The following is a 12979-nucleotide window of genomic DNA, read 5'->3' on the forward strand; positions in this document are numbered from 1 at the left end:
GCTGCTCTTTCAGTATTCGAGAGAAAGATTTTACGGAAGATTTACGGGCCTTAACGCATTAGCGACGGCGAGCACCGCAGGAACGATAAGCTGTATGAGCTTAACAACGAAATGGACATAGTGCAGCTGGCTTGGCCATGACGTTCGAATGGACACCGACGCTCTAGCTCTGAAAGTATTCAACTCTGAAACCGTTGGTGATAGCAGAGAAAGAGGTAAGCGCCACTGCGATGGAAAGATCAAATGGAGAACCACTTGGCTTCACTTGGCATTTCCAATTGGCGTCAATTGGCACAGAAGAGAAACGACTGACGTGCTTGGTTTAACTCGGCCAAAATCGCTTAGGCGGTTAGAACGCCAAAGAAGAAGAAGAATTTTCACAGACTGCCGAAAGCGGCTTTTCAAATAATCTATGCACCATCCGCATAGTTCGTTAGTATTCGTTTCAGACTTCACAAAAGTAAGGGTATTTTGCCGAGATTGGCTCTTCCACAAATTTCGGCTTAGGAATCATTGTAACCTACCTGTTGTGCATTAAGATTATTCCACAAGGAAGAGACGAATTGACTTAAAATATTGGCAAACCCACCAACACGGCCCAAAACTGTTTGCTGATAATTTTTTCAGATTCCCTAGATGGTATTTTTAAAAGCAGCTAGTTGGGGACTTTCCTACTTTGTGCTGCCTAGAATTGGCAGACCATTCAATATTTGCTGGTAACATGTTGTTTCCACAGGGCAAGGAAGATAACTGTTATTTGAGTGAGTTAAGCAGAGGATCTCTTACAACTCCAGCACGAGAGCAAGTTTTTCGCGGGCATGCCGGATTTACACATAGTATTGCCAACCATGCAGCTTTCTATACCCTGTCTACCTGGTACATATGCCAATCGTGTGATGAATTGATTTGCTGTAGAGAAATAAATGTGTACGTCTCTAGTAGGGCTTCGACGAGAACGCCTTCATTAGCTATTTAGTGCCTCCGAAACCATCGTGTTAATCGAAGTCGGGCAACCTTTGCCAGCCGAAAGCAAATACATATCTCATTTCCCAGCTATAGCATAGTAAAGGCCTTTTAGTCGCAAGACGTTCGCCCGTTGCATTCAAATAAATAAGGTAAAGATGTTAATGCAATACCTAAACGTAGTCTATATTTAATCGCAAAAATTCTCATTGCCCACAAAAATGTTAAATGGCTTCGTGATGCAGAATAAGCACATTTTACTGCTGATAAATCATGGCCTGCATGGTATTCTTATCACCAAATAAACAACTCGCAAAACATCAGCTGCTTGCTCCAGTGCCATTCTCTAATAGTTACTCCTGTAAATGTTGCTATTTCGTTGTTTTTTTTTGTTCTTATAGCAACTTCCCTCCAGTCAACCACTCGTCAGCCACTACCACTCAACCAACTCAACTCTAACAGCATCAACTTGAGCTTGGCTGCGTTTTGTAGTACAATTTTTCAATTTTCTGCATAACAGCATTTTAGGTGCTATCAAAAGAAAAATACACCTACAGCTGCTATTGGCGCGCCAACAACAACAACAACAACTCTAAAGGCAACAACAATTGCCGGCACCATAGCTACTATTGCAACATTGGCGACCACATACGCTTTGAAATGGCCTTACATGGCTAGGCTAACCCAGGCAGGCGATGGACTTGTAGAGGCGCGCTGACTGACTTGCACTGAATGTAACTGAGTGACTGGTTGAGTAACTAACTGCAGCAACATTGCGCTACCACAGTTGGTCATTGTGCAAAGGCACATGCCAGAAAAACTAGGGAAATGCACTGCAATTCAGCGCCAACCCATTGCGAAGCTGACTAAAGCCATTGGTCTATTTGTGTTGTCGATTTGGTAGATAGTCACTATTGTTGATATTGCTGTTGCTGGTATTGTTGCTTTTGCTGCTGTTGCTACTGTCAGCCTGTTGGTTGTTACTTACTTGCGGTTGCGGCAGCAAGGCAGCTGTGCGTTCCGATGGACCTCACATTGCTGCACTGACTGACTTGCTAACTGACGAAATGACTGCGTAACCGAGTGCCTCACAGGCGGTTTGATTGCGTTTTGTTACGTTTGTCGGCTGGAAAATGCCGAAAACCAAATAGCAAACTTCAATTGCCACAACTACAACAGCAAAAAACAACAACAACAACAGCGGGGATGGCAACTCAGCCGAAAATAACCTCAACAAAAAAATGCACCGCACAAGCTGGAAAACAAAAGCCACAACACAAGCAACAAACAGGCGCACCACTTGGCCACAACCCACAGCGCCTGCACGAATGGTCGGTTAGCTTTGCAACTCCTACTACTACATAGATACATGCATGCCTATGTATGTATGTATGTAGCTGCCCATAGCAATGGTCGTCGTCATCATTGACTGGCAAGCATTTTAGCCGGCTGCCTTGTTGTTGGTGGATTTCAGTTGCTGCATAGAATACACACAAAAAGTTTCATTGCATACTTATAGGTGTGTTTAAGTATAATTAATTTTAGGTCCATGCTGCTGTGGACCGGCTATTCATACAACATTTGATGCTTACATTGTCGATCCGTCACTCGGGCGTTGCATGGAAGCATTAATGCATTAAATTAAAAATTTAGCTATAAATGCGGTATGCGGTGGCATAGCTTTAGGCGCATTACCTGTGCATTCATATGCTTACATTTATAATTGCAATTCACAGCTCAACTTGATTTATGACATACATTGCACCATTCATATGCTGCGTTCTACGCTCTTTAAAAACGTATGAATGTACATTAGGGTGGTCCCAAATTAGTAAAGTCGGAATTTTAACGCTCTCACCCCCTAAGATCGTTCTATATCGAAAAAATATACTCCTATTTTTTTATTTTGAAGTCAAAAAATATAAATATATAAAAAAATGCGTCGCTCAAAGCGCTCAAAGTCTTCCATGTATTTTATATGGGGAAAAACTACTTTCCGTAGAAATGGTATAGAATTCTTAAAAATCAATATTTTTCTGGTCCTCTTTAGGAGACTTCAAATAACGATACCCAATTGTCTATTTAACCATTTTTTAATATTAAAGATTTTTTATTTATGCCCCCATTGAATGTTATGGCATTTTCTGGGGTTTTTGGCGGGTTTTGGTTATTAGTTTTGTGAATCTGCTGAAGGGAAACAATGTTTTCTGATCGAAAAATATTTATTTCAAGCTTTCTGTGCCACTTCTACGAAAAGTGTTTTTTCCCCGGATAAAATACATGCAAAATTTTGAGCGCTTTGAGCGACCACTAAATATTTTTTGATTTCAAATTAAAAAAATATGATTGGTATAGAACAATCCTAGGGGATGAGAGCATAAAAATTCCGACTTAACTTTTTCACATGTATTTTTGGGCCACCCTAATATATATAGCATGTATTAGACAGTTTGGGCTTGGTTACCTCTGGAAATTACCTAACTAGTAATTACTAAATAGTAGCCACTGTTGCATATGCAACGGCACCGCGCGTGTGGGCACACTACATGATTGAACTGAATTAGTAACAGCAGTCAAGTGGAATATAAAATGAATGGCATTGTCATTTGAAAGGCTGGTTTTTACTGGTGCGCTCTTTCATTTTGATTGATTACAGTTTGCATTTAAGGATGGTAATAAAATTTGTGATTTACAGGTAAAAGACTTATTGAATTTCTAGAATTTCCGGAATCTGACATTGGGATATTCCAAAGTGCAACTGAATAATTGTGACAACGAAGAGCCTATTACAAATACTTCAATTTCGTTACCACTAGGGATGTAAATTTTCGGGTTTTTGGGATCTGAAAATACAATCCCGGGATTGTCCCGAAATTCAGGCAAAAGTGCAACACATCTGTGATCATCCTATTACAGTATTTTAAATCAGATTGATATAACAAAAAAAAGTACAATTTATTGTAATTCATTTAGATATTTATTAAGGCGATAAATCAGTATTTTCAATCAACAAAAAACAAACATAAAATTTATAAATATATGCATGTATGTACATATCCTCATTAATTTATAACATAGTTTTTGTACTACAAGTACAAATGCATATACGGTCACTCACAGAAATATTTTGCATAGATTTTTTTTTTGCAATATTCAGAATGTTTTTCATGGTATTTTTTTTTGTTAATTTAAAAAAATATATATGTATGTGCAATTTTGAAGTTGCGAAAACATGCCGTCGACATTTTATATATTTTTTTTTTTGCTACAAAAAAATTCGTTATAAGAAAGAAAATGCCCAACATCGTCAGCACAAAAAATTCAAAAATCAAGGGAGTTTTTAGCAACTTTAAAATTGCACTTTATTGTATTAATTTGAATGGGCTATAAAACTGCATAATGGAATTTTTTTGTAAAAATAATGATTAAAAAGTTTGATATTTTTATGATAATTTGGTGAACTTAAAACAACTTTCTGTAAAGTGTGAAATTTTGATTTACGTGATTTTTTTTGTAAAATGAGCTATATATTTTTTTTAATTAACAAAAAAATACCATGATAATTTTTTGAATCACGGTTTGAGATCAATTTAAGATATTATCAGTATATTTAAGTAATAATAAAAAAGTTAACACATTTAAGTAAACAATAAATATATAAGTGCATCACCTATTCCATTTCGAGCGAAGCAAAATTGTTCCTTCTTTTGATGGTAATGCGATCTTAAAGAAATTATAGCATTAAGGGTTGCAAAAAATTCTTAATTTGCCCTTTAGAGGGGATATTTGTGATAAAAATTTAATTGGCTAACAAAAAAATTGTTTCCAGCAATCCCGGGATTTAAATCGACTAATCCCGGGATATTCGGGACTTAAAAAAGACCGGGATCCCGAAATCCCGGGATCCCGGGATTGACATCCCTAGTTACCACTCATAACCAAACCCATGCCAACCTTAAAAATTTATAAATTTTTTACACAAGCGTTTGGAGTTCTCAACAGTCTTGTGAAATCTTTAAGGCATATGACATGTCTTTTTAAATCTGCTGACACTTAAAGTGAACTCTGTTTAAGTTAAACTAAACACATGTGAGCGAAAAGTACGCTGCGTCAGCCCCCTTCTTCGTGCCTGCTCACCGCTACTCCTCGATGCGGCCCGCGGTTCCAATACAACCGATTCAGCTTTTTGGTTGCAAGCCGTCCAATGGCATCGATGTCATGTAACCCTGAACTAGAATGCGACAGTTCTTGGTCAGCTTTCTTAAGTAGATCCTACAATCGGGATGAAGTACAGGCCCTAAAGTCTTATTGCAGCCCAATCGAAAGTCGATCAAGTCCTTGCACCACATCAAGACGCTACGGCACACAGTGTTTCGACTATATGGTAATAGTAAACCCGCATCGATTTCGGTGAAACTTGACATGTGCTCTAATTTTATTTAGAAATAGGGAATTATGTGAAGATGGAATATTTGCCACGCCCTCCACTTCTGTGGGCGGGTGTGGGTGTGAAAAATATGGGGAGGATTGGATCACTACAACACCCAAAACTCACAAAAAATTTTAACCCAGCCATTAAATGTGGTGGAATTTTGGTTAATTTTTGATTCCTGCTTTCCACTCTAAGAAAACAAAGGTTATACTTTAAAATTACATGGGTGTAAATATTTTCTTTTTTCCCAATGTTTGGTGAGATTTTTTCATTTTTCGAAAAATTCTTTTCGCGAAATTATGCAAAAAGCTGAAAATCTAAAATTAAAAAAATCTAAAATTACATATATTTGCAAAGTCGCGCAGAAAATATCCAATTATATATTGGAAAACTACATAAAATTCTCTAAGAGCCGTAAGCCCTGGCAGCTAGTGCTCCTTTTTTTGTGAAACAATAAATGTATTATTATTTTTCATTTAAGAAATAAATAAAATTCTCTAAAACCTGCGTCCAATTTCAAGACCTGACGAGCGGTACTCACACTTTTTTATATATATAGTCGAAACACTGTGCGACGCCTTGTGCCTCGATTTTGATAGGATAGACCTCTTTGAAAATTTTTAATGAAATGGTTCCGGCTTTCCGCCCTTCAGGATGTAAGCCATCTTCGCTCCTGTCTAAACTTTTGATATATAGCCCAAATGCTATGCTACATGCCTGCGAACATTTTTAATAAATAGTTGGGATTATGCCATCAACTCCAAGCGACTTTAGTGATCGATATTCTGAGCATATTTCCTTAGACACTATTCAGTTTTATTTTCATATTTTCCAACTTTTTAAGTCCGCTCCTTTTCGAAGAATAGAATAGATCGAGAAAGTGAAATTTTTCACTGAAGTATTAACTCGCGTGCTTTTTTACCTAAAAGCTCAATCGTCTTCACAGCGTCCTTATTTGCCAAACGTTATATATCAGCGCATTTACTGTGCGTGAATGTCAATATTTTCGGTACTAGACACCTTTCATAAACTCAACCGAATGAAAGCATAGCAACCGCCAAATGAGCACTACAAAACGCATATTTTCGGTATCGCTTATCACAACAAATTCACACGACCGTTATTAATACAAGTCAAATATTAGTCTAATAGATTAGCAACGGCAAAGGAAATCAGTCAGTCGGCACAGCAACATAAATACAAGGACATTTATTTGAACAAGGCATAGCTTTAGGCGCCGAATGCTCATATAACAGCATGTTTATTAAATTTAATGACTTTTACATGCCAGTAATTAATATTTATTTGCTTGTTACCTGGCAGCACACGTCACGCATACACTCACAAAATTATGAAAATTTTGTTTAGCTATTTGTCGACGTTTACGTCAATGATTTTCACAAATTTAATAACTTTTGCAAATAATTGTATATTTGGGGGCGTTCAAAGCTTGAATATGCTTCATGTGTAAGTGTGTGTGTATTGCTTCAGCATATCTAAATTTATAATCACCCTGCAAAAAAATGGGACTAATCCGGGATGACTCCGGGAGCAATCGCAAAGGAGCATGCGACTAATACCACTTTTGATCTCTTTATATGGAATGAACTGTTCGCTTTTGTTCGAGCATGTCCTATGAAGAGACTAATTGTCCACCTTTATACCCGAACGGGTATAAAAAGCGACTAGTCACATTTAAAAAATAAAAATAAAAATTTGCGCCAGCCGAGATTCGAACCGGGGTGCTCAGTTTTGTTAGGCGAATACTCTCTCTGCGTGCCAACGCCGCACATGAAATTGCATTGACTAAGTGCGTACATATCATTAAATCGTTAATAGTACCCGTTAGAGATGAGTTGGGGACTAATTGATCTCCAATTATACCCATAAGGGATGAGTCGAGACTAATTGATCTCCATTAGTACCCGTATGAGACTAGTTACGACTAATTAATGCCCAATTGTACCCGATTGATAGTAATCTCGGAATACTCTCTTTAGAGATTAGTCGCGCAATTTTTTGCAGGGCATGAAATTATGTGCGTACTTACATACATGAATAGATGTATAAGTAAGCATAAATACACACAAAAGTCATTAAGATTTCGTATTTGCGATTGTAATATCAGTTGGCGTACATTAATTACCAAGCCGCGGGCGTACGTGCACACAACTCAAGCGCAAATAAGCGAAGCAGCATTTTAGGCGCCGAAGCTTAATTAAATGCTGAAGTTTTTTACCTACCGAAATTGTGAAAAGTTTGTGAATATATATCTATATATATAAATAATATACATATGTACATACTTATATTCATACTTCATTCACTCTAACATTCCCATTTTCATTTATGTATGTCTGCTTTAGCTCAACTCATTACAAACCCCTCCTCTTCCCCTCTCAAAATCCTATATTTATGCCGTCAAATATCATTTGCATATGCTTTCTTACTATTGACATACTTTTAGGTAGCTTTTAATTTAGGGTTTATTTATCCAATACCAATTTCTGTTTTGTAACAAAAAAAATTCCGTTATGCTTTTATTGCGCACAACCATTTTAATTGTGTTATTCACTGAAGCGTTGCCTGATTTTTGGAGCAAATCAATATTTTTTCTAATACAAAGTTTGTGAGGTACAAATTAAATGAAGAGATAATTACTTTTCGGTAGTTATAGTGATTTGTGGGATTTCATATTCATAATCATGAGGAGCATTGCAATATTAAATCGTAGCTGTTGCATATTTTTGGGCGCTACTGTTACTTGATTGGAGATTTGTTAAATTTCACCGCATATCTTTAGGCGCTGTCTATAATGAGCTGCGAATTCTAAAGAACTAGTTACATAACATACCACATTGGCCGCAATTTAACTTATTTTTTTTGCATAAATTCTAAAAAGAAAGTTATCATTTTCAAACTCGGTACCAGGGATGTTGCGAATATTAGCATTCGCATTCGTTATGCGAATGATTCGCACGCAATCGCAACGTAACGCACATATGTACATATGTTAAAGATTGTTTCAATTTAACGCTTAGTATTTAACAGGCAAAGCAACCTTTGAACACTGCTGCATGTCACACTGTATACACTGTATAGGTAAAGCACTGGTTCAATGTTCTAATAATTTATAAAACGATGACTTAAGTTGCTTATAGCTTTATTAATGATATTCTTAACATTCGTATTCGCATTTGCACATTCGCATTCCGAAACATCCCTACTTGATACATATGTTCTTCACGCTGTTAGCAAGTTATGGTATAACTTTTTTAAAACTTGCTTAAACCCGTTTATTCTGGCACCCAAAATTGTTATACATATTTCAATTACCTAATTGCCACAATTCAAGTTGAATTTACTTTTTTTAACATGTGGCAACCCTACTAAATATAGTTCTGCATTAAGCCTTTCAAACATATTTAATTGATACCAATCTCCTTCAAACACCTCAAAAATACCGTAAATATTCAAACTAAAGATTTCCTAGCACTCATTCGTTTAGATTTTTTAACAGGTGGCAACCCTTACGAAAAATAATTTATTGCACTTACATAGGCCAAGCTTTTGACACCTCATTTTTTTTTAATTGAATGAACTGTGCAAATCTGATGTCATTAACACAAAATATCATATGAAAGGTAATAATTTTAAAAAGATCGGGGGAAAATACCTCAGTTGCCCACGTTTTAAAAATGTATCCCACAAAATTCACAAAGAATTGAAAACATTTATTTCAGTAGTAAAAAAGTACCATCCAGGTTACACATATACATACATATAATATTCTTTCGAAATTCAATGGTCAATAGATTACTCACTAAATGTCTAAAAGAATTTAAAAACATCTACTACATTCATAAATTAGCTTCAGTGTTTGTTAAAACCCAAGATTTTGAAGAAACTTTTTTTGTGTTTTTATGGTTGAATATTTACTGGCAATTCTTGATACTATCAGTGTTACAAATTATTTGCATTGCGTAAGCGAATGTGATTTTTGGTGACTTTAACGTTGAAGCACCTGACTTTTTTTGTTTCAAAAGCAACTGCGTATTTTATATACATATGTACATGTAAAATTTAACATTTTATCAGATAATTTGTTTCACTTTTTACCAGTTACTATTGAAAAGATTCTTTCTTAAGCAGCGCTTCAATTGGTTCAAGGGAGAAAATTTTCAAAAGTGTTCGTATAATTTCTAATACATATACATAATTTTACTCCACATCACATCTTCAGAATGATTAATTACTTAAGAGTGTCGAATATTCTTGAATATTTATTAATTATGCATCGATAATTGTGGCAAATGAAAATCCCTTTTTATTTTAAATGTCCCCTTTTCCCCTTTAAATAATTTTTGCTCCAAAATATCTCTCAAATAGGGAAATTACCCACAATCTGGCATCACTGCTGTGGATATATTTTTTATGTTTTTAAACAGTATATTTCTTGGATACACATATTTATGCCACATTTTTGTGTTTCAATATCATTGAAATTGTGTGTTTAATTATACGTCATTTTTAAGCTTTTAATATCATTTGAGTACCTGCCACCTTTTCACTGTTTTTCTGTGAAATTTAACAATTCCAATATTAAAAATGTCGCCCATTCAATTCAACGCTATGATATGTAATCATTCACTTTGACGTTAATATGCGAGATTATTTACTCTTAAACAACCAGAATGCAAATTATAGATGAGTGGCGATTTTTAAGCCGCGTTTCAAAGGAATAAATCCAAAGCTGGTGAAAACCCAAAAACGAAAATAGTGATTGCTGGAAATCAGCTTAGCATAAATATTTTTATGAACATTAAAGTATGTCAAGTATTAATATGCATTCAACATTTTTGTATGCAAATATGTATGTATGTATGTACCTATTTACTTATCTGCTCAGACCTACATATACCTTACCTATACATAAATTTGTCACGCCCTGTCATATCTCGACATAATATTTGCTGATACTCGCAATCACAGCGCCAGAGATTCACACTTTTTTCAGCTTTGGAAAAATTCATTTTCAGTATTCCAATACATTTATACTTTGTTATAAAAAATCATTTAAGAGTTAACAAAAAAACCAGAAAAATCATAAACTTTATTTATTCATGCATATTTTCAGGCGCTTTGGCAGTTTATTGAAATGCCTCAATTCAATGGCAGGCTTGTGTAAGATAAATGTTGTTGTTATTTGCATTTTTCATTAATCAACTTTTAGCGGTATAGGAAATTTTTCTGCATGAAATTGTAAGAATGTACTTTTAGCTGTGGGCTTTATACGATTTTCTACCCTACCGAGCTTCTCAGCTTACTAATGAGATGTAATGTAAAATTAATATTCGACCAGAAAAGACTTTTTTCACAAAAAATCAATGCGATTTGTAAGGATTTTTCCCATAATGCTTGATGTCTATGAAAAGTTGTAAAATTGATCTGTATTTGATGAGTTTTGTGTTTATAAATTCATTCGAATGTCAGATGTAAGCATTCGATTTAATTTCCATAGCCTTTAAATTGTAAATTTGAAGTGCACTTATCAGAAAAAGAAGCGCATTCACAACAATTTTGTTTTACAAATAGCATGCCGAGTTGGTAATAAGAGTGAATGAATTCAAAATTCAATAATTTTTTTTTTTAATTTTTGCCACATGCTGCTTGTGTGACCGTAATCCGTAATGGACTTTCTCGGCCTTGTATTATTTATTCTTAAACATATTTCTGTGCCGTCTCATCCAACGCAGAGAAAATACCTTAAAATATAGAAAATTTTAGAATGAAATGAAATAAAAGGAACATTTTATTCCTATTTCCCGAAGAACGACCTATAAAAAGTATACTATAATAATACAAATATACATACTTTGCATTGAGTTTATGATTTTTCATTCCAAAATTTTCATCCTTATTTTAAATTAAAAGCTTAATATATTTTAATGTTGTTTCACTATATTTTTATTCTCAGCTAGAAATTAATATGTACTAAAATGTTATTGCTAAAAATTCATTCAGAATTCTACTAAATAGTAGTGTTATTGCAATTGCAATATATTCCATCACCATACCCGATAGCTAATTAAAATCACCCAGTTAGTAGAGAAATAATACCCATATCATTATATTCTTGTATATACATATTTATGTATATGTGTATAAGCGTACATTAACAAAGCATCAGTTATGTATTTAGTATACAGTATTACACTAACCAAAAGATTTCAATTTAAGTTCGCCTCAGGCTGGTAATAACGCTGTGCCTAATAAAAACTCATTAATAGGATAAGTAAACTTATAAAAACCATCATGCATATGTGCATCGTTAGTATTCTAAAACTACCGTATTTATACAGCAAGCAAATGTGTAACAAAATTTTTTATTAATAAAAAGCGAGCGCATTATCTAACTAACTTTTTTTTAGTTTTTATCTGCGCAAGTGGAAAGGCATACAATTGCAAGGCCAAATTTGTATATCTACTCTGAAAAAAAATTAATTAAACCATTGGCTTACGCTAAATAAGTGCACTTCACCTGCACTGCGACCCGCAATTTTATGCTCTCCCCTAATTCGCATGAATTTGTTTTTGTTGCTAGAACATTTTAGCAACATTATGAATTGCAGTTACAACTAAATGTAAATGTTCTTCTCCTTTATTTTTCTATTTTCATATGTACGCATAACGCACGCACACGCACCTGCCTTCCCCCGCTTTCAACTGACGTACGTTATTCTGCCAAACAACAACAACAACAATGTGCTACTTATGCCAATTTAACGCTGCCTACCATCCAACTTACTAACTCAACAACTCGCTTACAAATATATGCTTTTTTGGCTGCATATCCTTCGGAATAAAATCGCATAAAACCAACATATGCACATATGTCGCACACACGCACACAACGCCTTAATTTTACACGCATTGGGTAACAGCACTGGCCGCAATCAGCCACCGATGTATACGGAAACTTTGTCGGAAAGTTTGGCGCTGATGATCACCTCGTTGTCGGTCGAAATGGAAGGCAAATATTATTGCACCGCCTCCTATGCAAATACGGAATTACTGGAAACGAGCGTTATAATTAAAACTTATGGTAAGTTTCTATTTAACTACGAGTACTAGTTTTAATTTCTTTTTTAACCTACACTTTATTGCGCTGTCCTACACCGGCTGGAGTTCACACCCCTCGGCGTAGACGCGTCTCTGAACTGGCTGTGCTGTGACGCTCTCTTTGGCGCTGTTAAAGGCGCACTTAGGTGTTGCACTGACACTCATCTCGCCGCGCCAAGTCCAGCTTGTTATTTCTTACCATTGCCACTATGCCAATTTCCAATTGTTTTATAGGTCATAATTTGTTGCATTTTTACATGTCGGTATTTATTTTATTACTATGGAATTTTGAGTTTTCGTACAGTTGAGTGCAGCAGTGCGTACTTCTTGTCTACGAAATTGTAGAAAGGCATTAGTAATTGTTTAACACACGAGCGCACCCAGCAGAAACCGAAATAAAAACTGGAATGCGAGTAAAATGGACTGCATATGTAGCTTCCCTGAAAGCAAAATAGCGGTACT

General features: G+C 35.3%; 1 protein-coding gene across 1 annotated transcript in view; it reads left to right on the plus strand.

Annotated features, from left to right (window-relative positions):
* The window catches only part of LOC118748384 (fasciclin-2-like), a 294950-nt gene extending 282421 nt beyond the window's left edge, over positions 1-12529 (plus strand). The window contains exon 4 of the mRNA XM_036482755.1: positions 12340-12529. Within this exon, the coding sequence (XP_036338648.1) occupies positions 12340-12529 (190 nt within the window). The remainder of the gene's footprint in view (positions 1-12339) is intronic.
* The last annotated feature ends 450 nt before the right edge of the window (positions 12530-12979 follow it).

Source organism: Rhagoletis pomonella, unplaced genomic scaffold (genome assembly GCF_013731165.1).
Source record: "Rhagoletis pomonella isolate Grant_MI unplaced genomic scaffold, Rhpom_1.0 Rhpom_scaffold_00013, whole genome shotgun sequence".
In the NCBI taxonomy this organism is placed as follows: Eukaryota; Metazoa; Arthropoda; class Insecta; order Diptera; family Tephritidae; genus Rhagoletis; species Rhagoletis pomonella.